The 27718-nt window shown below is 40.8% G+C and overlaps 2 protein-coding genes and 2 long non-coding RNA genes across 4 annotated transcripts; 1 reads left to right on the forward strand and 3 right to left on the reverse strand.

Moving 5' to 3' along the window:
• Positions 1-384: 384 nt before the first annotated feature.
• LOC119730568 lies at positions 385-4921 on the reverse strand. Its single transcript, XM_038203549.1, has 2 exons — positions 4738-4921; positions 385-1051 (listed from the first exon to the last, which is right to left on the reverse strand). Exon 2 carries the CDS (start codon positions 1012-1014, stop codon positions 385-387), a length of 630 nt encoding a protein of 209 aa, XP_038059477.1. The 5' UTR covers positions 1015-1051; positions 4738-4921.
• Positions 4922-7332: 2411 nt separating this feature from the next.
• Positions 7333-9328, forward strand: LOC119735718. The gene is made up of 4 exons (XR_005272250.1): positions 7333-7497; positions 8398-8643; positions 8774-8898; positions 9276-9328. It is a non-coding gene; the product is annotated as an uncharacterized LOC119735718 (long non-coding RNA).
• Positions 9329-11153: 1825 nt separating this feature from the next.
• Positions 11154-12615, reverse strand: LOC119723557. Its single transcript, XR_005270553.1, has 2 exons — positions 12146-12615; positions 11154-11941 (listed from the first exon to the last, which is right to left on the reverse strand). It is a non-coding gene; the product is annotated as an uncharacterized LOC119723557 (long non-coding RNA).
• A 178-nt stretch (positions 12616-12793) lies between these two features.
• LOC119730577 lies at positions 12794-16015 on the reverse strand. The gene has a single exon (XM_038203559.1). It carries the CDS (start codon positions 16013-16015, stop codon positions 12794-12796), a length of 3222 nt encoding a protein of 1073 aa, XP_038059487.1.
• Between the last annotated feature and the right edge of the window lie 11703 nt (positions 16016-27718).

A 27718-nucleotide genomic window follows, 5' to 3' on the forward strand; every position in this document is an offset into this window, starting at 1 on the left:
CCACCCTCAAGATTTTTCCACCACACCTGTCATTTTTCCTTTTTAAAACTATTCGTATTAACTGTACATAATAAAAGGTCCAGTACTTAGAAGTTATCCATACAAATAACGGTCTATTTATATAAAGTTTGTAGGAAAAGCACCCTGTCTTGATATCGTTTAATCCCGCTAATAAAGATCGATCATTCACAGTTCATTTTGTACTTTTGAGTGCAGGGAATTTACGGCATTGCATTAACAATTTCGCACAATTAGGTCTAATTAAGCGAGCCCCTGTCCCAATTTTACAAGAGAGCGCAAGTCACACTTTCAATTTATATCATTCTATAAAGTTGAATAACTACACTGATGATGCTCAAGCAGCATTTAAACGAATGGTTGTTATTATTTGCTGTAAAGGTTCTCCACCTCACCAACTCCATTACTGCGGCTGTAAGATTGAAATCCTTTGACCAATTCTGAAAAGGGATGTGAAGGCCGTGATTTCAGCTTGAAGCTCTTGGAGAAGACGCTGTTGCCCGGGGTCTGGTTACTGGGGCAGATCGGAAAGGGATCAGTGGAAGAGAACTTGACTTTGATCGGTAACCCTATACACGATTTCTGCTGCAATCCCGGACAGTCCCACATACCAGCAATAGCTACGGCAAAAGTTGTGTTAAGCCGAGTTACGCAATCAATGGTCAGGTTATAGACCCAGGTATCTTTGCTGGTGTCTAGAGCGACATGTAAGCGGTAATCGTCCACGATCACTTTATCAAACTCGGCCATGACTACGTCGGGTTCGTCGAACTCTAATATGTCCCTCTGAACGAACTGTAGGCCTTTAGGTTTGCATCTTTCTGTACCCTTGGTGATGTCGAAGGTACTGGAGAAGGTGAGCTTTTCGCCCTCGTTGGCGATTGGAGGGACGAAGCGGGTTGTAATAGCTATTGGTGGACCATTCACGGCAGCAGGCATGGCAGTTGAAGAGGAGGACAGAAGCATGGCGAATCCCAGAATCAACGCGTTATCCATATTGAGTCACAACGTAAATGTTGGCCTGTGAAAACATCTGCATGGGGAACGAAACAAATCGTTTATGTAAACAGGCAGTACTTGCATTTCAGTTACAGCACAATAAATTACGTGCAACCCTAACTATTTAGTTTCAGAGTGGAGAAGGAAAAGAAAGCGGAGAAGGAAAAGAAGATCCCATTTTCCTGGTTACATCTATCACGTGACGTGTAATAACTAATAAAACAACCAACATTTCGGCACGGGGTTTAGGATTTTAGTAATATCTTATTGTCATGCCTCCATACACAAATTGAAATGCAAAAAGTCAGTGCAATATTCATCTTCAAAAAAGTGAGGATATTATTGGATTTTACGCCACGAAAAATAAACAACCTTGAGTTAAGATAACTCATATTATACAGTTTCCATCCAGATTTGGCAGTCAACGAACAAGATCCCTGGCACGGGAATATTAGCAATATAATGCTGAAAAAAAACCTCACATTTCCTATTCATTTCAAATCAAAATTCATTTCCTATATCAAATTCTTTCCAAAACAAATCCATAACTTTTCCTTTTATATATATGTAACGAGCACAGACGTAGCCAGGAATTTGGAGCGGGGGGGGGGGGGGCGCAAGTCTGACCGGCCGTTACCAACCTGAATGCAAGCGCGAAGCGCGAAGCCCTTACGGTGTGGGGTCCGGGGCCCACTGAAGGGCCCCGGTAAATGTTGGATTCTAGACGCTCTGTGGTGCAATCTGAGGCATTTCCTGGCCACTTTCTTCTTACTCTGAATCTAATGTGCTCGTGTTTACAATTGTAAGGTAAGATTTTAAGGGGAATGGTGGTGGGTCGTCAAAGTTGATTTTCTTTGTTGGCATTTTTTTGTTTTTATTTCTGAGCAGAACTCGTCACCAAGCGGGAATCCCCCCCAAAGCATACGGGCCTGTTTACGTTTTTTGTATTGATCGATTTTACTGATCGATTTTACATATTGTGCAACACGAGTATAAAATTGTCTTTGTCTTCAACCATAGTAATTTAAAACCGGTCCTAACGGGCATGGGACCAATCAGAAGATTTAAATTGTCACCGACTTTACGAAGTAACACCCAAGTCTACTCCAGTGTTACTTTGTGAAAACGCTCAATGACAAATTGTGGTTACCGTTTCAAAAAGTAACACCCCAAATGTAGCCGACGCGCATGGCTACGGCGACGCACGCGCGCATTCCAGAAACCGGAGACTCGAGACCAGCCAAAATATCAAGACCAAAGGGGACCGAGACCGAGACCAAGACCGAGACCACAGCTCCCGAGACCGAGACCGAGACCGGCAAAAAGTGGTACACAGGCCGTCTATAGCCGCCTTTTGGGAAAATAACCACAACCATTTGTATTTTCACTTCCCACTAAAGCCTACAGAGGCGCATAAGGCAGTTTGAAGACCGTTTTGGGGGTGAAATCTGACGATTTTGATTGGGGGTACAAGTTAAAAATTGTCCAAAAAAAATTAATGGTAACCGCAATATAGGACAATCGATCTCGGACTCTACTTAGCCCGACCATGCCCAAATGTTAAAAAAGCGATCCGTAGAGTCCCAGTCACTCGGATTAACCTTTAACATTACGTGCATGCTATGTATAAAATAACTGAAGTCTAAGCGCGCTAACTATTGTAGCCTTCGGTACGTTTACATGGATATGTACATGTCACGTACGTAGCATTCAGGACTACACATATTTCCATACTCGTATAGTTTCGTTTAAAATAGAATTCGCATTTTGGTAGAAAATCTACTTTTAATATTTGTACATTATAACATTTCATTTGTTTGTGCTTTCCATTTCTTTTTGTATTTTTTACCACACACAGCAGGGGGGGGGGGGGCATGGCCCCCTGCCCCCCCCCCCCCACCTCCCTTGGCTACGCCTATGGTAACGAGGCTTTGCCTCGCCTGTTGCCCGCTTCAAAGAGGGTTGGTCAAATATATGCGGATGATCAAACGCATCATCTTACTTGCATCATCAACTATACGAGCACACCTAAGAGTGTATAACAACTGCAATTGTGGATCTCCTATTTTCTTTAAAAAAAAGATAGCAACTGAACTCCCCCTTAATAAATTTGTCGGAATCAATACAAACAATCAGAACATAGCCGGCAATACAGCACCAACTTTCGAGGAAATAGAACCTGTCCGTAAATGATTAAAATACGTTTAACCATGCATGGGTAGGGGTACCATCATCTTCCCATGGAGGCTCTGACAACATCACGGTCAATGTCAGACTATAGGTGGCGCTAATTCGCTTTCTCTAAGGGACTTTAAAATAAACAGCCACTCCAAAAAAACAGGGTGTTCGTGGACAATTTATAGAAAAGTGAACAAAGGCACCATTTAACAGCGCCCTCCTTTGTACGGTTAACACTGGACAAAGTTTAACTACGCTCGAGTCTTACTCAAATTGCAGTTTTTGAGAGTCAAGGAGGTTTTAAAAACGATTTTGAGGGATTATCAAGCGTGGCAGCTGTGTAGCCCAATGTTTGGTTAATTAGTAAGGTATCACTTGCGATTAAATTTGTAATTAAGTGGTCTTTGTACCGTTCTGGGGAATGCTTGTAGTTGTTTTACTGTACGCCAGGCCAATCAAAATCCAACTCTCGTGTAATTGAACTCACTTAGTTAACTCTTGATGCTATTCAGTTGAACAACGACAACATGTACCGTGCGTCTTTTTTTACGTTTGATAAGAAACTGCTGATCAAAGTGTAACAGTGATCGAGACAAATGCATTGATGTAGGCCTACATGACAAACTATTTGCAAACAAGACTATTCATGCTCCACAAGCTGTTTAAAAGTGGTAACAAAGGAGGGAGGCACTTATTGAACATCATCGAGACTGGTTGGTTCATTATATATGTACCCGAACTGTGCTGGGTAGAAAGAAACAGTGCGAGAAGGCTTGGCACATGGAAAAGCCAAAACTATGGGTATATAGACTTTTCCACACCCGGCAGCACTTTGATATTGACGCTGTATAATAGATGTCTGCAGCTGGAGTTGGAGCACGCGTACTCTTTATCACGAGTTCAATGCGATATTTACATAAGAATTACGGTCACTGAAACACTGTATACTTGTATGTGAAAGGCGCGACGTGCAAAAAACCCAGATGTAAAGAAAGAATGAATAAAAACGACCTTCACATTCGGATAGGTTCACTACATGTAAGAGCGGCCTCGTGTGTATACGGATACTGTGCAGTCTAGATACAGACGGGCACTAGGCTTACTTCATGTAGGGCTAACAGCGACAGACACACATTCCTCATGCCGCATGCATGCACACACAAAAACAAGGTTCTTGTCAGTACGTACCCTAGATAGACACAGACAAGTGTGTATTTACCTGCAATCGTGGACCCCTTATTTGTCCCTCGTTTGTTTGTACTCTAACTTTTTAGGAAGTCGGACCTCCCACATATTGTGTACACGATCGTCAATATTGTGGACCTTCGGGAATTGTGGACCCTATTGTCCTCTACTGTTTAACGTCCAGTATTGAAGGCAGAAACAAACGTTATATACATTGGTGCACTAAATTGCGTACCAGAACTGGGTCGAGGCATTCATTCATGGTCGAGGGGAGCCAAGACACACAATTTACTGGTAACACGGCCACGTTTTTTTTATCTTCCTCGTATCCCAGACAGTCTAAGGTATTACACTCACCTAAAACCATTCACCAGTCAGTCATGAAGCATGGAATCCACACAAACTGAGAACATCAAGTTAAACAACTGTGTAAGTCACCAGGATAAACTGACCTTCCTGTGGTTCGTACAAAATGTTGTGCTGTGTATAAAATGATGTGCTGTGTACAACGCAATGCAAGTAGTTGTACTCTGGTGAGAGGTTACCAACGGCACAACGCGTTCACCAATTATACTGCTTCGTGGCATTCACAAATGACGGCTGTTTGATGATGCATTGTAAAACGGTACACCTTGTGTATTGATCGCCTACCGCCGCATCGGACGCATCATTTGGTTAATCAACTGTACTTTTTTTTAACACCGAAACGAACATTGTGTATTTACCAAGGCAGGTGAATAATTATAGAGACACATTTATGTCGGAATGCATTTTTTTACATACGGTTTTTAAAGGTCTCATATCAAAATATTGTTTAATTAACATAAGATAATATTGTTTCATTAATGTTTAAATGTTTGATTGACCCGTTGTGTATATTATTTGTTTAATTATGTGATTGGTGTCCAAAAACAAATGGCACGAATATATGTAAGTAAACATCTCCAATCCGACATCATTTGAATGTGCTTCGGTATAGCACAAAAGTGTATGTTAATATAATTTCGCCATGTTTTGGTCTAAAACATGTAGCACACAACTTTTACATTACTTTTTTTATTCAAAATGTTTTCAAATTGGGTACAAACACTATCTTGGTCAATATTCTTTAAAGTAGGCAAACCCTGGCAAAGACGGTATACCGTTAGAGGGTGCTATATCTATGTTTTGCATTTTGTGATGTATGTATCGTCATACGAGTTCCCTGAGCCAATCAAAATGGTTCTATAAAAGGTAGTTTATTTTAGTAGCTTTTTGTAGCATAACTATTGCATGATGGATTTCCATTGGTTGGCACGTGACCATTTCGATTTCGAAAGTTGATACGTGATAGGAACAGGCAACGAAATCATGGATATGACCCACAAAATGCATATTTTCATGTAATTTATACTAAAATGACCAAATTTATTTTGCATAGGAGAAAACGGACGTACATAAATCCAGGGGAACAGGTATACAAATAATGGATTTTTATGAGTGCGAAAGTGAGAATATTTTCATGAGTTAAAAGATTGAATGTTCCATTCAACGAGGCGAAGCCGAGTTGAATGGAACATTCCATCTTTCAACTCATGAAAATATTCTCACCATGGCACGAATGCAAAACATTCATTATGTGTTTTATATAACATCCAAGTAGATCTTTGTCATTCGATTGGAGGTAAAAACTTTAAGAACACACAGTACTCACAAGCTTGTTAAAGGCTAATGAAGGTTTGAAATTAACATTGTTAGTAATAAAATAATGAGAACAAAAAAACTCATCAAGGCAACTGCATCCACTTCAAAGGCAAGTTTGTACTACTAAAACGCATGATATGGTCTAAATAGCGCAAAGATAGCGCCGGGCCGTTGCGCGTCTTAACGTGCGCGCGGCGTGTGATAGATCAAAAGGGATCGGACGAAAATGCACGGTGAATGGAACCAAAATACACGGTTATGACGTAGGCCGTGCAATGGTTCGATTGATGAATGCCGCGTAACCTTCAATCCTCCAATCAAATGACAAGGATTTACTTGGGTGTTATAATAGCATATAGATCCCTTCATATTTTATTTTTTTTATAGAACAAGTTCTTTGGGCAATATGACCAGGCAAAGAAGCTGATATTGTAGCGGCCTCGCAAGGCAAAAAGACCACCCGTGTTCTCGTAACGTTGCCTATTTGGCATATGGGCACGTGTGGTCTAGCGGTAGAGCACAGCATTCGTGATCGTTAGGTTGTGGGTTCGAGTTCGCCGGGGCCATAGGTTGTACCGTTGAGTAAGGCGTTTTACCTCAATTACTCCTCTAAACCCAAGCGTTAAATATGTACCGGCCTTATTCAATGCTGGGAAGGTAACCGACTCGCTGTGGAGGAGGTGTGGCGATCCCCCCCCCCCCCCCCACACAGCAGCATACGAGTCTTGCCCAATCGCTAACGAAAGAGAGATGGGCACTCCGTATCTGTGAACACAGGTTTGTCCCCTTTACCTTTCTTTACCCTTTTAATGGTTTACGATATACAGTGTAACGTCGCTATACCGATCTCCGTTATACCAAACATTCGGCTATATCGGAAAGCCAACCATAGTTGCGGTAGTTAGTAAGCTCAACAACTACACCGTGGGCCAGAAATCGTAGCGTGCAGAATCGTTCGGAGTTTTTGGTGGCAACTTTTTTTCTTTCCTAATGGACTCCTTTTGTGACACTGATTAATATTTGTGATGTTGCCGGCAGAAAACCCGGCAAACGAATGTGAAAATCAAGGTAGAAAATTGCCACTTTCCCGTCGCGTCGGCGATGTTTTTTTGAACGCCGATTGAGGGCGGTATGCTGCAACCTCGAATCGGCGCTTCGTAGGCGATTTAGAAAATCGCGTTAATTTTACCGGGGACGAGGACGTCAGGAGGAACATGGCGGCGCCCGTCGGCAGAGTGTCGAAAGGACGTGCGTTGGCGAAGAAAGCGGTGAAATTTCACCATTTTTTGAGACGAGCTGGAAGAAGTTTGTAACTTGTTGTCAGCAATGGCAAGAATTGGATGGAAAGGAGAGGGGAGTTGCCCAAAAAAGCAAAGATATAGCGAAAAACGAACGATCAAAGGCCGAGTATGGCTACCACCGGCATTGGCAGATGTAAGTTTCCAATTCCAAACATGTCGAATGTTAATTGTTATCATCGTAGTGGGGGGGGGGCTATTTATACTATTTTAATACGTAACTGAAGTCATTTTTCAAAGCAAATAAATAGGTTGTGTTTGCTATTAGTACATTGAAAATAAAATAGGATTGGACAAACATGACAATCTGAGTTCTGACGATGATTGAGTATTTTTGGGGAAAGATAATCATATTTGGCCATCACTTGTCACCCTTAACAGTCAGAACATTTGAAACTGTTCTTAAAATCTGGAATTGTGTTCTCAGTAAATAATTCAATATTTTCCCTGCTAAGTTTTTAGGACTGATTTTCACTTTGTGATGGCTGATAGTGATAGGTCACTGAAGGGAAAATTAGTGATGGCCAGATCTGGGAATCTTTCACTTATTTGTTTCACACCGGCTATCGTTACAGCAGCTGTAACGTAATTGTCAACCTCTGTCGTTAGTCTTTATAGCATTGTCTGGTTCTTGTAATAGTCCATGGCTGTAAGAGCCAGACTATAGACAAGTTGGTTTTTGGACATTCTGTATTTTCTTTTTTAGAGCTGTAGGATCCGAGAGCCTAAACTTAGATGTTGAGAGATTCACACTGGTTTTATGGCTGTCATGACTTCTGACTGAGGGGTGACCTTTGGCCTTTATTGTAGATCAGTATGGAGCGCCTTAGGTGACAAACTTGGATTAATGAATACTACAAGAGCCACGGACATGAGGGATATCGATTACGAAGGGAAAAAAAAAATTCTACTTCTACAAGAAATATGATTTGATTACAAACGTACTTTGAACTGAAACTTTCTGATCTCTATTGTTTAAATCCAATCAGCCATTTCATTGCCAAATATTTCATCTGTCTCGTTCTCAATTCAACAGATTCTGCAATGTATCAAAAATAAAGCGAGCAAAACTGAGGATGGAGAAGAGCTCAACTAGTGAAGGAGGTGATGGCGCAGGAGATGTGGTAATCCCCCGCAAGAGAAGACGCACAGGAGAGAAAGAGCAAAGGACCAGGCATGTTCTACCAGTGGAGTGCATCATATGCAAGAAGAGCAAATGGATCCAGCCGCCATTTGGACCGCGGAAAAAAAGAGCCACTCACAAACTGTGAATATGAAAAAGGTACAGTCATAATTACATGTACATGTATATAAAGTGTGACACCACCATAATGTCATATACATGGAAAGACATTTCCACATAATTGTTGAAACCACTTTGAACCAGATTTTTTTTTCACTATATTTTTCAGGTGGACAACTTCTCAAGACTGCTGAACTACTCAATGATGAATCCATCCTTCTTGATATTCAAGGTCAAGACATGGTGGCAATCGAAGTCCGGTATCACAGATCATGCCACAAGAATTACATCAAGGTAAAAACTTAATGCAGAACCTTCTTTATCATAAAAAAGTGGCTAGACGTTTGGAATATTTTCTGTTGATTTAGAGCATGGCAGCTAGTCAATATGCAAAGTGATAATATTTTCCTATTTTATGAAAAATTATTGAGTGTGTGACTAAAGTCAGATCACAGTAATAGTCCCCTTAATTGTAGGATAAAGTGCCTTTAATTGTAGGAAATACTAGGATACTTAAAAAAATAATAAATAAATACATTTTCTATGGGCATGCCATCACATTATATTCATGTAAATTGGATAACTAAATATGCATGCAACTATCCTCCAAAACATTTCTTGTAAATGCAAGAAGGGACATTGCAAGTCACAAATTTGTTCTTGTGTGGCAGGCGACTTGCCGTGTACAGACTTGTGTCGTTGCAGTGATTGTGAGAACACCACTGGTGTAGACAGCAGAAACGTGATTCTCCATGATGCTATTCAGGAAGAATATTTCTTTGGTTTGTATTTTACAGCAAATTCCAGTTTTCAACAGTATATTTTTAGGCTTATGACAATTCCTCATCTACAAATAGTTCTTCCAGCTCCACCTTCTGTTGACCCAAGTTGATGCTTCAGACGAGCGCAGCAGCCCCACACTTAAGTAAAAAACTCAATACATGTAATGCCTTGACAATCCATTATTGCATAATTGCATACTTTATTACAATAATTATGACATACATGTATTTGGAATTATGGAAGTTCCAGTTCTAGACAGTTCATTTTTGTGTTAATGGCAAATTCAGTGATACCTTGAAGAATTTTTTTGAGAAGAACATATCGAGTATGGCCACAGATTTATTTGTTGCTTATTTATTAATTAATTACCACAAAATAAAACCTTTCCAATTAGGACATTGTTGGAATCAAATACTTTTATAAACATTTAAGAACAAAAGTTGGTGCTGTTTTTAATCCAATTTGTTGCAAAATTGCACAATTAATTACCATAATTATGTAATTATGTGATTATGTTAAATTTGGAGACGGCTCATTTTGGATTAATGACATAAATGTTCATGTAATTCAATAATTTCAGCCTCACATGCAAAAATTCAGTGATACCTTGAACAAACTATTTATTGGCATAAAAACACTGAATATGGACAAGGCGTTATTTTGAGCATAATTTCATATTTAATGATCACAACAATAAAACCATTAAAATGATTTGTTTTCTTGGCATCAATATAACAATTGTTTTAGGTTAGTTATATAATGCAGTCGTATACAATTATAGAAAAAGTCATTCATGCCTTATATGGAAAAGTCAGTTACATGTATGCCTTCTGTGCCAATTTGCAATAAAACATATATGAGCATTGTTTTTGCATAATTAAAGTACATGTAATTAAGAAACCACTTTGTTTATGAACCTACAAGTCTATAGAGTTATTAATCATTAATAATTCTAAGTGGGTGACGATCTGCATTTAAATCGGAGTAGCCGTTTCTGAGAACTTTAAGGGGATGGATACCGCCATCGGTCGCTAGGGGCCCCTAATAGATTTTTGGGGGAATCAAACTTTGGACGGGGATTGTGACTAAACGTGCCACTTAAAAGCCCGGCAACAGGAAGAATTGAATTCAGCACCCTCGAATTGACAAAGAACAAGCATTTTTTTCTTGCCACCAACATTTTTTAACGGACTTCATTTTCTAGGCGAGATAGGATTTCTGGCCCACGGTCTAAACTGTGAACGGGCACACCACCGGAGAGGACGTAGGATATTTATGTCGTATGAAGCGCCAACAAGCATCGGATGATGAAGTGGTGCGACCAAACAGAAGGCAGCAGAAAAGATACAGTTCTAGGAAAAACTATACCATCTCATATGTCTGTGCCTGATCACAAAAAAAGATTCATTTTTTTGATGCCAAAATGAAACATCCGGTATACGCTGTGCTCCACAATATCTGATTGATTCGTGAATATTTACAACTCCGCAAGGTTAATTGTTACAAGTTTGGCGTCAATATGAATAGGGAGCAAACCAAGTTGCTATCGACAGAGAAGGGGGCGCGTATTGCCAATGCCGGCATTACTCCCGCTCCCGCACAAACTCCGTACTTGTCTTGTTCAATCCCCCATGATTACGGTTCATTCTGATTGGCTGGCCTTGGTGACAGCTTGTACGGGGATGCGCACTTCCTATGCGAGTCCGATGGATTAGAGTACATGTCAGACTGTTGTCAACGCAAATAAATCAACACGGAGAATTTTCTTTCAGTGACAATTATTTACAAAAAACTTTAATATTAAAAACATTCAATGAAGGACTACACAATTATATTGATAAAAATGTACACGTATACTTCTGTGACTATGACTACGAAATTAAATTAATAAAAAAAAATCTTTGATTGAACTCCTGTTTCCAAGCTTGATTACTTAAGTTTCTTTTTGTTTACAAAAACCTTATTACACTTCCGTTAATGGCAACGGTGTTACACTGAACTTGAATTAACAAGATTATCTTCAAGTCGTATACTTGAAACACAGTACACGTATGTGCACTATACACTGACTTATTTACACTAGGTTTTTGTTAAACTACTCAATTTACACCTCTGTTGACTTTAACAAACTGAACTTTTAGTTGCTACACCAGTGGGATCACTTCTGTGTTTTCTTTGATTGAAAATGAATCAACACTGAACGGTTTCCTTAATTTGTATTTTATAAAAAACAAAAAAACAACAACAACTCTTATTACAATAGTAGTTTTCTCGTTCTTGGACACAAATTAACTTGACTTCACTCTATCTTTGACTCGATGACAATAAATGTATTCAGGGTATTTAGCAATGCAAACCCAATACAGTTCTGGTTTCCAGTTGAGCAGCCGAACTGTCAAGTGGTTAATCCAGTCCTCGTCTGGCCCTTGTGGTAGTACTCGAGGTCAGGTCTTGGCACAAGCAAGTAGTAGGCGACTGTCCCGATCTACTTCAAATGGATGCACATGCGGTGTTGAAGGACCCCCAAACTGGCTGAAATCCCCAGTAATACTTTCTGGAAAAGTCAAATTAACATAGTCGATCCCCAATAATAATAATCCAAAATCTTCAACATAACTTATGTACACAGGTCATGCAAGTTTAAGCAGTCACTATATTTTGTAGGCAAAATAATCCTTCGAACAAATAAACGTATTTCAAGAAATTAAACCACTTCAGATAAAATTAGAAGAAAAAAAAATAAATTAATCTAACTCACGGTTTTGCAGCGAGGTTCCCCGTATCTGGTTTTACAGCTCACCAGCAGACAGTGGAGCAAAATTGCCCCAGCTAACAGCTATACAATGGCACTGCTGCAGTACACGGCTCGGCTCTGCTAATACGTATTGCTCTGCATCAGAGTCTGAATACTCTGCTGAGCAAAATGTGTGGCAGCAGGCAGCAGGCAGCAGGCAGCAGGAGATTTGTCTTGGTGTCTATAGAGCTCTCATAATGTGATAGAGTGGGCTGGAGTCACACTGACCATACACTTATATACTCACACACACATACACACCCAACTAATCAAACACAAAAGAACTACACCCAACTGAAGAATGTCTAAGAATGCACATAGCTATTGAATATTCACACAGGAAAAGAAAATACATTTGCATAGGAACTTTTACTTGTAAGGTGGAAAGGAAAGGACACATCAAATAAAAGAAATATAAATAAATACATTGAAACGGACTGTTACATTTCACTCCCTCTTTAAGAATGTTTTACCTGAAAACATTTTCCATCCTTGATGGGAGTCAACCCTTCAAACCTGTAGGCATAAAAACACTTATTTACACTGGTTAGGAAACATCATTCAAATTTAATCTGATGTCTCTCATCAGGCAGTCACATCTGGGAATTTAATTCACTCACCTTCAACTTCACTTCTGCTCAGGTAGTCAGCACCAACATTTTGGGACCCTTTGATATATTCTACTCTGAACCTGTAGGGCTGTAAAGCTAATGCCCAACGCATTATCCTCGCGTTCGCCAACTTGTTTCGATGCAAATACGCCAAAGACTGGTGATCGGTTTGGAGAACAAACTGACGACCATACAGGTACGGTTCAAATTTCTGGATTCCCCATACGACAGCTAGACACTCTTTCTCAATTACCGCATAAGATCTCTCCCTTGGTAGAAGTTTTCTGCTGGCATACGCCACAGGAAATGTTTGACCTGTATCGTCTCGTTCTTGCAGCAAAACTGCTCCCACGCCTGTGTTGGATGCATCAGTGCGGATGATAAACGGCTTGGAGCAATCTGGCAGATGAAGGATTGGATCTGTAGACAACTTTGTCTTGAGTGTGTTGAATGCCATCTCCTGACTCTCTCCCCACGTGATGCGGTTTGGTTCTTTCGCCCTTGTCAAATCTGTCAGAGGTACAGCCAATGCACCAAAATTTGGGATAAACCTCCGGTAATAACCGGCTAAGCCCAAAAAGGATCTAAGTTGCTTCTTGGTCTCTGGTCGTTTGGCCTCTTGGATGTGCTTCATCTTGTCTGGTTGTGGTTGGAGATGTCCCTGTCCAACAACGTGTCCCAAAAATTCCAACTTCTGCGCCCCTATGACACACTTACTTGGTTTTGCTGTCAACTGCGCTGATTGCAGACGTTCTAAGAGTACTCGAAGTGCTACAACATGATCATCCCAGCTTGCTGTGTGAATTAAGATGTCATCAATAAAGTTATCTGTATGCTTCAGACCTTTCAGAACCCTTCTCATTATCCGACTAAACGTAGCTGGGGCGTTTACTAACCCAAACGGCATGGTGCAAAACTGAAACAACCCATTCGGTGTAAGGAACGCTGTGGCTAGTCTGGGTTCTTTTCTCATCGGGATTTGCCAGTATCCCTTGGTTAAGTCGAACTTACTGAAATAGCGATCATGTGAAAGTGAAACAAATATTTCATCTGGGGTTGGAAGTGGCTCGGCATCAAATACTGTTATGCGATTCAAACCTCGAAAATCTATGCAAAATCTTTTGGTTCCATCTTTCTTGTCTACCAGAACAATCGGGGATGCATATGGGGATTGTGATGGCTCGATGACCTCTAGCTTCTGCATTTGTGCTACTTCCTCATCGACGGTGTCTCTCATTGCAAACGGTAGTGGGTATGGTTTGAACCTAATTGGATCATTAGATGTCAACTTGATATCATGCTCTCCGACTGTAGTCCTCCCAGGAAGATCAGTAAGGACATTGGGGTACTCACTAAGAACTATTCTTACCTCTTGTCTCTGTTGTTTGGTAAGTTCATGGTCGATCAGAACATCATCTACTGACTCTGTTGCCTCCAAGACTGGTGAATGCAGTAAAGATTCGTTGTCACCTTCTTCATCACACTCTCCATCGACGATGACTGACACACATGCGTACTCCACTGGCTCATTGCTGGCGGCTTCTACCCTGCGAACATACAACTTAAGCAGATTTGCATGAAAAGTTTTGACAGTACCATTCATGTCAATTTGGTAATCTAGATTGCCTTGTTTTGCTACAACAGGGAATGGTCCCTTCCACTGTAGGAGGAGTTTATTACTATCAGTTGGAAGGAGTAACAACACTTCATCACCTACATTGAATTGTCTGTCTCGACTGCGCTTGTCGTAGTACTTCTTCTGTCGAATCTGGGCCTTGTTCAGACTTTGTTGTGCCAACTCACAAGTTTCTCTCAACCGGTTCTTCAGGTCTATCACGTACTGGTAAGTAGTTCTGGTATCTTCCTCTTTAGTCTCACCCGTCCATAGGTCCCGTAAGATAGACATCGGTCCTCTTATCGTCCTCCCATAGAGGAGTTCAAACGGGGAGAAGCCCAAACTTGCTTGAGGTGCTTCACGGTATGCAAAAAGCAAAGCTCCAACATATCTATCCCAGTCCTTCGGTCTCTCGGTGCTCATCTTCCTAAGCATCTGTTTGAGCGTACCATTAAACCGTTCCACAAGGCCATTACAGGCGGGATGGTATGGTGTAGTGGTAAGCTGTTTCACTGACAACAAGCGACTGACTTCTCGCATCAGACCAGACATGAATTGTGAACCCTGATCACTAAGGATTTCCTTAGGTACTCCAACCCTAGAAAAGATGTTAACTAATGCTTCAGCCACTGTCGGAGTCTCGATGTTACGGAGGGGAACTGCTTCTGGGTATCGGGTAGCATAATCAACAACTGTCAATACGAACCTATTACCCTTGTCCGTAGCTGGATGGATTGGTCCAACGATATCTACAGCCACACGCTGAAATGGTGTGTCTATCAGAGGATGACTTCCAAGTGGTAGTTTCTTGACCTTTCCCTTTGGATAGGTGCGCTGGCAGATGTCACAAGACTTGACGAAGCGACGAATGGATGAATGGATACCTGGCCAGAAGAAATTGGTTGTTACTCTGTCGCAAGTTTTCTGTGATCCAAGATGTCCTCCAAATAGAGACTCGTGTGCCAGTTTCATGACTTGAGACCTGTATTTTGAGGGTACAACTACCTGGAAAAATATGTTGTTATTGTCAACAGCTGGTGACTGAAACTGCCGGTACAATATACCCTTGCGCTTTACAAAGTGGGATGTGTGGCCATTTTTACCCGTTCTCAACTCACTTTCCTTGGCTAATTCCCTACATCGTTGCAGTGTGGGATCTGACTCTTGTGCAGCTTGAAGATCTTCTGCAGTGACAACATCAGAAATACAGCTTGGCACCTTCAATGACTTAGGAGGTTTCTCATCAGCAGCCTTCTGAGCTCTGGTTTGGACAGCTAATGTAAGGTCAGGACCAGTGGTTTTCTCAGGAGACCAGTTTTCGTCTGGATCTCTGGGATCCCGAACTCCTAGGACATTACCCAAAATAACATCATACACAGGATTCTTCATACAAATTGCCTCAACTTGACCACGGTAGAATGGGGTGTCAATAGAGATCTTAGCCACGGGTGACTTTCTGATTGTCCCATCTATCAGAACACATGCTCGTTGCTCACCTGTCAACTGATCATCGGTAACAAGGCTCTGTCGCACCACAACACCACTGCAGCCGCTGTCTCTGAGCACGGACACTTTCTGGGTACCAATCTGTCCTTCTTTCACTGGCATTCCGGTGAGCTATGAGACGCTCTCGGCAGGCAGCACTCATGATGGGCAGTTGATGTCCACATCTGAGGGTAACATGATCGTCTTCTCTGCAACAATCACTCAAAGAGGGGAGTTTATGTGAAACCATAAAGGCAACGGTTTCCCTGCCTCTAGGACAATCTGAACAATTACAATCATGCTTATTCGTTGACTCACCATGCGATCCTCCGGCACCATCAGACTGACTAACTCTAGGATGTCCACTGTTGTTACCATCATCGACCAACATACTCGACGCTCTCATCGGGGTTCCTCGGAAACGACAATCTTTGGCGAGATGCCCCTTCTTCTTGCAGACGAAGCAAATCCTCTCTTGCATCGGCACAAAAGTGGTTGAACGACTCTGGGCTGTAGAAGGCTTCGACGACTCGGGTTTCCTGAAGCTTGTTGTGGTTGGTTGCTTCTTGATGTGGTGAGTAAACTGGCCGAATGTTGTTCCACGGGCCTCAATGAACTGTTCAGCCAACTTGGCCATCTTGTCCAAATCTGTGGGTAAACGCTCTTTCAGAAAGATAGATAATTCTGGGCTACAACTACTAATGAACTGTTCTCTTAAAATCAAACTCTTCAATCCAGTATAAGTCCCTGCAATCTTTGCTAAGTCGATCCACCTGTCAAAATCATTCTCTAGACGGACTGCAAATTGTGTCGGGCTTTCCTCTTTATCTGGTTTGGCTGTACGGAACTTTACACGAAAGCCATCTTCGGTTAAGTTATACTGCTTGAACAATGCTTTCTTGAGTGTATCATAATCATTCACAAGATCTTTTGGGATTCTGGTAGATACATACAAAGCCTTACCTGTGAGGAGTGCACATAGGTTAATGGCCCAAGTCTCAGGTGGCCATTTCTGACTGGTTGCATAGCGCTCAAACCTTTGTAAGTATGAATCAAGGTCATCTTTGTCATCATGAAAACTAGGGAGTTTAGGCATCTTTGCCTTGGTGTTTGTGGTTACAGTGGGTTTTACCTCCTTACCTGGTTTGCTTTCAGCCTCATGTACTTTCATTCTCATCTCTAGGATTTCCTGCTCTTGTTTCTTCAACGACCTCAACTCCATTCTCTCTTCCTTTGCCGCTCTCTCTCTCTCTCTCTAATGAAATCCATTAAGTCACCACCCTGCAATCCCATCTCTTTACCAACCTCAACCCACTTCTCCATGATTGCTTGTTTAGGTTCCAAACCAACTCCTGCAAGCAGCACGGTAAGTAGCACGGCAAGCACCACGGTAAGTAGCACGCAAAGCGGCTGACGCAGCGGGAGTGTCGCGGGTGAGCTGAGACCAGATTTCGGCATGAACCTGCACTGAAATAAAACGATCTTAACCAGAAATATTATTACAAACTTTCAATGGAAATATCCTCACATCAAAATTTACACGTAAATATTTATCCTAGCTGACAACAGAATTTTTTTTTTTTTTTTTTCGATTTCCCGGACAAGCACCCAAAATGTCAGACTGTTGTCAACGCAAATAAATCAACACGGAGAATTTTCTTTCAGTGACAATTATTTACAAAAAACTTTAATATTAAAAACATTCAATGAAGGACTACACAATTATATTGATAAAAATGTACACGTATACTTCTGTGACTATGACTACGAAATTAAATTAATAAAAAAAATCTTTGATTGAACTCCTGTTTCCAAGCTTGATTACTTAAGTTTCTTTTTGTTTACAAAAACCTTATTACACTTCCGTTAATGGCAACGGTGTTACACTGAACTTGAATTAACAAGATTATCTTCAAGTCGTATACTTGAAACACAGTACACGTATGTGCACTATACACTGACTTATTTACACTAGGTTTTTGTTAAACTACTCAATTTACACCTCTGTTGACTTTAACAAACTGAACTTTTAGTTGCTACACCAGTGGGATCATTTCTGTGTTTTCTTTGATTGAAAATGAATCAACACTGAACGGTTTCCTTAATTTGTATTTTATAAAAAACAAAAAACAACAACAACTCTTATTACAATAGTAGTTTTCTCGTTCTTGGACACAAATTAACTTGACTTCACTCTATCTTTGACTCGATGACAATAAATGTATTCAGGGTATTTAGCAATGCAAACCCAATACAGTTCTGGTTTCCAGTTGAGCAGCCGAACTGTCAAGTGGTTAATCCAGTCCTCGTCTGGCCCTTGTGGTAGTACCCGAGGTCAGGTCTTGGCACAAGCAAGTAGTAGGCGACTGTCCCGATCTACTTCAAATGGATGCACATGCGGTGTTGAAGGCCCCCAAACTGGCTTAAATCCCCAGTAATACTTTCTGGAAAAGTCAAATTAACATAGTCGATCCCCAATAATAATAATCCAAAATCTTCAACATAACTTATGTACACAGGTCATGCAAGTTTAAGCAGTCACTATATTTTGTAGGCAAAATAATCCTTCGAACAAATAAACGTATTTCAAGAAATTAAACCACTTCAGATAAAATTAGAAGAAAAAAAAATAAATTAATCTAACTCACGGTTTTGCAGCGAGGTTCCCCGTATCTGGTTTTACAGCTCACCAGCAGACAGTGGAGCAAAATTGCCCCAGCTAACAGCTATACAATGGCACTGCTGCAGTACACGGCTCGGCTCTGCCAATACGTATTGCTCTGCATCAGTGTCTGAATACTCTGCTGAGAAAAATGTGTGGCAGCAGGCAGCAGGCAGCAGGCAGCAGGAGATTTGTCTTGGTGTCTATAGAGCTCTCATATGTGATAGAGTGGGCTGGAGTCACACTGACCATACACTTATATACTCACACACACATACACACCCAACTAATCAAACACAAAAGAACTACACCCAACTGAAGAATGTCTAAGAATGCACATAGCTATTGAATATTCACACAGGAAAAGAAAATACATTTGCATAGGAACTTTTACTTGTAAGGTGGAAAGGAAAGGACACATCAAATAAAAGAAATATAAATAAATAAATTGAAACGGACTGTTACAGTACAGTCGAGTACTCGAGTTGGTTTGTTTTGATATAGGATCGACAGAAGTTCACACTCATGGCATTAGGCAGGATGGCTGGAGCAATAGCTTGGATTCTGGTGGTTTCAACGTTTACAGGTAACACCCCAAACATTATTTTGCTCCGAGTATTATTTTCATTTTGTCTATGTATAACACTTGACAGCAATGAGAAAGGTACATTTGTTAACCAAGGGCATACATGTTTGTAAAAAAAAAAACAGATGATGATGATGATGATTATAGAGATAACGGAGCCATCAAAGCCGGATTCAGAACAATCAGTTTTTTTGTTTTTTTGTTTTTTTTTTGGGGGGGAGGAATGTTTGTTCCCCAAAAGGTGGTCAAAAATGTTACGCCCCAAATTTAATATAAACAGCATGGGTAGGGGGTGCAAATGTATCGCCTTTGTTGAGTTTTATGGGTGGTGTACGCAATGGCTGCGTTTTGTGTGACGTTACTAAAAAACAAAAATGATGTGGCGTTTCCTTGATAGAAATGTGTATATCCAAGTTTCACGTCTATTTTCTCCAATATGCTCTATCAACATGACATTCATTGTGGATTTGAGGGTAACGTCAGCGTCCTGTGACCCTCCTTTTTACCTCATTTTGTTGGCAATTTTAGAAAAGGACACAAGAAGCTCCTACCCAGCAAATTTGAAGCTTTTCTTCAAGCGCCACTAGCCAAGCCTAGTAAAGCCTGTTCAAGAGGAGACGCAATTTTATTCAATCGTTTCAGAATGGCTGGTTAATGGAATTATTTCATGCAAATTGGGTATTTAAAGAGACTTTGTTAAATGTTGTTAAATTTTAAGCTGAGTTTTATCGCTGGTGATGTTTGTGACAGAGTTGTAACGAGTCACTGATTTTTGTGACTCGAGTCGAGTCGAGTCATTTTAAAGAAGTGACTGAAGTCGAGTCGAGTCTTTAGGTCAACAAGGTCGAGTCGAGTCGAGTCGAATCAAGTATTTAGCTCGAGTCAATTCGAGTCACAAATATTTGAACACTATACAATAAATACAATAAAAACAACAAACACAAGAGAGAAAGTCATTTTCTTTAGTTTTTTATTTTAAATTCGGGCTACTACATGTGGTGACACCACATTTGACATTACGGGAATACGGGGCTCCATGACCATCATGACCGTATGCCAGATCCTATGCAGTTCTACTTTCTGAGAAAAAAAATGGGCCCATATCAAGTATTCATGTTACAACTTTTTTATGCTAAAGTATGAAACGTTTGGACCAAGCCCTTAATTCACGTTCTTGGACAATGCACAAGTTGGCTTATTACTTACTGTCTTGCATGTTTTCCTTTTAAATGTCTGGAAAAGTTCGACGATGTCCCCCACGGCGCTCGCTGATGTTTGATTTGCAAAATGTGCACCACGCCTAATGCTTATTTTTCTGTTTGTCTACTTTGTAGTTAGCGAACCCAAACGATACTATAGCTGGTTCCATTGTGAACAGCCGTACGCGATTTATTTCTTAATTCTCCGGGTCAGATTACTCACAAAATATAATGATTGTGAAAACAAGTTGCTGACATGAACGTGTATAAAAAAAACGTACGTGAAAAGTGAACTCGGCCGGCTGCTATGCGCATTAATGGACGAAGGAATACAAGGCACCAGTCTATTACGAACATCCAGTCTATTACGAACATAAAGTATGCTGTATGGTACCCAACCAACAGTTTCCATTGCTAGCTCACGTCACAGATAAGAAGATGTGAAACTTCGGTCTTATTACTGGTTTGGCTTCGGGTCAAGATTTTGTTGTTCGCTGACCACTGACAACGTCAAAACCTAATTGCATTATACAAAACTGTTTCTGATTATTTAAAGGTGGGCCCGTCCGTATCCATTTTTTTGTGTGAAATCGAGACATAAATTTAGACAGCGTTCCACCAAGAGCTTAATAAGAAATCGCCTGAAACCAGTGATGAAACCACGAATTAAGAAGTGCGTTTTAAGTCTGGTTCCGGGTTTAGCATTACATGCTATAGAACCACAAGTGGGAGTCCGCGACACGGTGTATGTTTGTTGTATCATTATGGAGAAAGGAAAACAGACGGCCGCTCTATATGAACGTACATTATTCGCGAACATAACGTGACGTAAACAAAAACTGGCAACGCAAACGGCGCGGCGTACGTCTTTGCAAATATTTTTCGCAAATAAGTTTTGCTTTTATTTTTGGGACTCGAGTCTTATTAGCCTTCCTCGAGTTGAGTCGAGTCATTCTGATGAGGGACTCGAGTCGAGTCGAGTCATTTGTTCGCAGTGGCTCGAGTCGAGTCGAGTCATTTACCCGTCGGGACTCGAGTCGAGTCGAGTCGCCCAAAAAATGTGCTCGAGTCGGACTCGAGTCGAGTCATTGACTGGAGTCATTACAACTCTGAATTGTGACGACAATTCTTGAAATCGCATTTTTTTTTTTACGAAAGAGCTTTTAGGTCATTGTGTTTAAATGGTGATATTCTTTGAACAGATTGAGTAATTTCAGTATTTTTTTCTATCTAAAAACAGCTTACTGAGTTGTCTTTCCAGTCATTATTATGTTTGGTGCCACATGTTTTTATTTTTAAATATGAAATAATTTTTTGGGGGTTTGAGTTCCGCTTTTTTTGACTCACCCTTTACCACATAAGGGAAACGCCGTGGAGTTTGAGAATGCAATAAAAACAAAGGGAAAAAAAGGGGAAAAGGTCTGCCCCCAAGTATTTGTGTGTAAGGCTCAGCAAGCATTGCATTCACTATGCGGACTTGTGAACAAAAAGACGTTTACGCAATGTAGGGTTTCGAGACACTGCGTGGACTTGCATATGATCACACAAGTGCAGTCCATATCTAAAGTGAAACAAACAAAGACAGTTTAGAGGCATTTAGCGGTTATGGTTTTATTTCGCATTTTTCCATTGCATTTCTTATCTACAGGAGAACAAAGATTGTCCACAAAGATTGTCCACATAGTGTATGTAAATCAAGCCTGTGGGTTTGTTTATGCATTAATCCTAAAAGGGCTGGGCTATTTTGATCATCTCTCAGCCGGGGGGGGGGGGCAGATTCCGCCCCCGCTAAGATCTTGGTCATCGAGTGACAAAAAAAATGAAACTCTGTACATGCATATAACTACTTATTACAAACATACCCTCGAAATTTCATGACTTTAGGTCAAAGGGTCTGGGAATTATGGATAATTTAGTATTCATATGAATGAATGGTAATTCTGCTCTGTGAACACTACGTATATGGGGAAATTCAGTTTTAAAGGCACGTAGCGCCAGAACATTTTTCGCTGTGCGGCGATCCGTTGTCCGATTTTCATGTTTTTGGTATCAAAAGATTTGCAAGGCTCATTTAAGGAACTCATGGCTCGAGGACTCATGGAAGACGGATTCGATTGGTTTTAACTGGATTTAATTTTCACTTGTGAACGAATCGGCAAAAAAGTCAGAACAGCTCGGGTCGCATTTTTTTAAAGCTATTGCGGAAAAAAGTTGAGAGAGCGGACTCCGCCTCCAGCCTCTTTAGGGTTTAGTAGGGGATGTTGAACAACATAAGACAACATGGTTCACAATTCCCGAAGTTCCGTGATTGACGATCGTGTACAAAACATATGTGAGGTCTTCCTTAAAAGTTACATTACAAACAAAAGAGGGGCAATAGGGGATCCACGATTGATTATCCAGGGCCACCAGGGAGAACTTTTCATTGACAACTGATGGGGCTACCCTGGTAAAATAACACGAAATAAATAATAAATAAATAAATAAATAAAATTGAAGGTGTTTACACAATGTAACAGGATTCACGTATATTCATCCTAAGTGTACACACTGTCCATCCAAATCCTCTGTAGAGTTGACATGTACATGTGTGTTGCATTGTGGGACCGGTTTTTGATTTTGGGATATAATCAAGATGGCTGCCAACCACATTTAATTGTCGTCACTAAACCAATCGTTGTTTCATCGTTCAAATCCTGGAATTCATGTTTGTCAATTATCTGAAGATTATTAAATAACACTTAAGATCTTGTTATACTGGCGTAGTCGTCAGGATTGACTCATGGAAGACGGATTCGATTGGATTTAAATTGGATTGAATTTTTACTTGTGAACGAAATCGGCAATAAGTGTGAGTAACATTGACTTTCCAAAATGTATCGTTCGTAATTTTGGAGATCTACTCTCGCTGTGCAAAATCCAGCATTGTATAATCAAACTATAATATGTGAACTGTTGATTAGATGTTTTTTGACAACTTTCATTTTGGAGTTTCTCCGCTCGAACTGGTATGTCCTTCTGGCTATCGTCGACTGAACGCCGTGTTGAATCGTAACTAAATCGAGTGTATCGGCGCTGGTATTTTCCTCTGTCACCTGGCTAGTGGAACAAAGACCAAACGACTGATCGATCCGCCTATCTCAGCCGTTTTACGGCGGAATTCATCGGAAAACTCTGCGAACTTAATCACATGGATGTCAACAAGGTTAATACCAAACAGGAACGTGTTACCACTCTGTGTGATTTGTCACAACTGATTGAGGATGCCCTATCGCTCATTTTACGAAGTCAGATTTTGCTGTTGTGGTTTTTGGGATGAATTATAATGTAAAATGAGACAGACAGGACAGAACCCATAAAAAGGACGACTGAGACGAAGATTAAGTTTGAAAGAATGAAACAAAATTAACTTCTCTCAAATCAAGAAAGGTGACACTCCACTTTAAATTACACAGTAGAATACAATTAATTATAAATTAATTAAGGGGATACCGGTATCCATAATTAAAGATGGGTGTTATAAGAGGCGTAAACAGAGCAGTGTGTTGGCTTCAGATCCGGTCATCGGAGAGACAGGTCTTGGTTTCCCGGCATGGTAGGCCTCAGACTTGGATCTGCATCATGGTCTTGGCTTAAATTCCGGGTCCCTTGGGCTTGGACCATGTAGACGGCCGGACCGTGGTATTTGGCTGGAGAGCGGCAGCAATGCTACGTCCCTCGTGAGGAGTAGCTCTAGCGTGATCACGACCCGCCCAGGTTTATAAGGGGCCATTTAGTTACATTGATTAAACATGAATACAAGTTCCTAAGAACCCGCCAATGTGCGTTACGTTTTTTTACGGCTTGCGTGAATTATTAAGCTAGTTCTAGAATAACTAACTTACTTTTAGAGTGACAAGCTACCAAGAATGGTATATATGTGGAGACTTAAAATGTACATTCGCAAGGTGGGATCGCAGCATTCCAGCGATTGTAAAACTCAGCAACAAGGATTTAGTGCATCAGACCTTACTCATCATACAGGAACTCGATATTAATCGCCGACAAGAAACTGACAACCTCTGTTAGTGGTTGGTGGAGGCCATGAAACAAACCACTCCTAAGCCTCCAGTGATCCAAGTGTGCCCCAAATTGCCGGATTTTCACAAACTCAGCTCGGATGACGATATCACCTGCTATATCGCTACGTTCAAGAGACTAGCCACTGCAGCCAAGAAACCAAAGGCAGAGCATCCAAGATTGCTAGAGCCATATCTCACAGGATAAGCCCAGAAGGAATTTCACTCGCTCAGTGAGACCGATAAGAAGGTCCTTGGGCAAAATAGTTGAGGTGATCAAACATCGTTACTGTTTGACTCCACAGGCCTACCGTCTCAAGTTCAAGGCCGTCTCAAAGAGAGGAGATGAGCATTTAACGGATTCGCAAATCGGCTTCAGCTGAACTTCCACAAATGGCTTGAAGTGCAGCAGGAGGCCGAGACACCTGATATGAAACGCTGCTTGAACTTGATCATAATTGATCAGTTCCTTAAGAGATTAAGAAGATTAATCAATGGCATTCCAGAGACGAGGCCTGCAGAAACGAAGTTTATTTAATGAGTATGCCAGTGTGAGTGTAGACGTCGGCAATTGTGGACCTAGGACAAAGGGTTAGGGAATAAACAATATGTCCACGATTGACCGAACGTCCACGATTGAAATTTGTGTACAAAACCAATGAGAGATGTTGCTAAAAAGTTAAGGCATACACTAACGAATGAGGATTAGGGACAATACGGAGTCCACGATTGCAGGTGTTGACGAAGATGCGTGTGTGTATGCAGAAAGAATCAAAAACGCAAGAAAGAGAACAAGTAGTCTGTTGAAATACAACATACAACTTGAAATCTCTTTAATTAAGAGAAAAAATAAATTTATGAAGATCATCGAGAGCACATCTTTAACATGGAGGTGTTTAATGAAATAACTTGTCTAAAACCTATATTTGAATACAAAAAAAACTAAGACAGATTAGTAATATTTTTTTATATGATGGACTTTTGGTGTGGGATATTTTAAATTGGACTACGGAAGAGTTTTTTTATAACAAGAGAATTACAGGGCCATTATCGGCGACCAGGCCCCCATATAACCGGTTGTAAGCCAGATCTTAGAAACTGCATCACCAAACTATTATTCCTAATTGATCCATTTATACATACTTCTTTGGTCAAACACTACAATATAGGGATACCGAGATATCGAAATGAGGATGAAGAAGCAATTTAATAATGTAGCGGTGAAGCCAATATATAATGGGTCGCCTCATCAGCAGGCCTCGCCGTCGTGTTGTTCAGCGGATGACATGACAAGCTCAAACACACTCTCTTTCAATCTCCCAACTTTATTGTTCCCCACATGACAAGAAAGTGCTTGTATTATGCCATAAAGTCTGTTTCATCGGACTAGTGTACAACGCACAATCTGGTATACCACCCGTTTGTTCTTGCCGTAAAATGTTCCTCGTGCATGTAGCGCTATACGTCTTGGTGGAATGCGCATTCCTGCTTGGTCATACCACCAAGGAGCGCCCCGATATATGGAGAAGCTAATCCTCAGTGAGGACCTTGCTGAAATACAGGCGTTCTTCAGATGTAATGGTACGGATTTATTGTTATTATTATTATTATTTTTATTATTAATTCATGTTTATTATTTAAATTAAATTCTCGATTCATTTAAGTTACCCACTGTATTTGAAATGACAATCATAATTGCGTATCCCATTAGCAGGTAGCATCTCTGATCGGTTTGTACCGTACAATTTATTACGCTTACTTAAAACTTTATGTAAATTTGATTAAATAAGCACGTTCTTCATGTTTTGAACGTCTTAACGGCCGCCAAACAAAGCGCATGCGTTTATTCGGGGACGTATCATAAGTCCGACGCTTCACAGGTCCGACGCCTCATGAGTCCGAAATTTCGGACTTACGAGGCGTCGGACTTATGATGCATAAATTCCGCCTCATAGGTCCGACGCCGCATGAGTCCGACGCCTCATAAGTCAATAAACAAAAGCTGTTTCGGACTTATGCGGCGTCGGAGCTCTATGGGGCATCGGGCTTATGCGGAGTCGGACTTATGAGGCGGAATAAGTAAATGTTATGCCTCATAAGTCAGACGCTTCATAAGTCCGACGCCTGATAAGTCCGAAATTTTGGACTTGGGCGTCGGACTTATGAGCGGACCCCATTTATACTAAACTTGCTATAGATCGCATGAAATAACCCTTACCACTGCAATCAACTTATAATTCAGGGTGCATACCAAGGTTCCCTAATGTCAATGTTCCCCATTACCGATGTTCCGCGAAATCCTTACCCTATAACCCTAACATTTGCGCCAACCCTAACCGGGAGTACACAATCGTATGTGCGGATTGTCGGAACATAGGAGTGTCGGAACATAGGGGTGTCGGAACATAGAGCAGTCACAAACTGCGCCACCTAATTCCCAAAAATATTCGTTAACTCGTGAAATATGCTAATCATAACCATGTACATTTCTGTTCAGTTGGTTTTTTGTATTATTTGCTAATGGTAATGTGGTGGTCTGCCCCACTGTTATTCTAGGGTTGGGGTCCGTCCATATACTTAAATACGGATGAAGCTGGAGTCCGGACACCATGCAATCAATCACTTCTCGATCACTGTTTATTATGAATCTGATGCTAGGTCATATCATGGAGGTAGGAATAGAAAACCCCCAAAACAAACCCCCAGGGTCAGTCAATCCTAAATGTTATGGTGTCTCATGCATGTACATGGAGTGGTGACTGTACATTCTGCATTCCTGGAACTTTAATCGCCTAAAATGGTACTATTCTGTCTCATTTCAGGATGCAGGGTTGTCACTCCTGAGTTCCTGACATTTGCGTACGGTATTCTCCTGCATGTGTCCGAATTTCTCATCGTCCACTCTACGCAAAATTATTTCTCATTGAGGGAAATTATTTCTCATTGAAGTCCCTCCACACGCAATAACGGTGTCATAGAGAAAAAGCTCTCACGACGAACACACCATTCACAACGGCAGTGTCCTATCATATCGGGACTCCCACCGTAAGGCATATATGGTCATGAAACTGGGCCCTTTTCCTAAATTCCAAGGAGTTTTAAAAACAGAACAAAATATAACGCACTAAGCAAAAAACAGCGGAAAATCTGCCTCAAGCATTCAATAAATCCTCGGAGAATTGGTCATGTGTTACTGAAATGATATACCTAGATGATCGAATTTTTTTTTTAATCAAAGTTGGCAAAAAAGTTATCATGACGTTTTGGTTATTTTTTCATACAATTTCAGAGTAGCGAGTTTTTAATATACTTTGATGTTAC

This window comes from Patiria miniata, unplaced genomic scaffold (assembly GCF_015706575.1).
Source record: "Patiria miniata isolate m_02_andy unplaced genomic scaffold, ASM1570657v1 HiC_scaffold_1, whole genome shotgun sequence".
NCBI lineage: Eukaryota > Metazoa > Echinodermata > Asteroidea > Valvatida > Asterinidae > Patiria > Patiria miniata.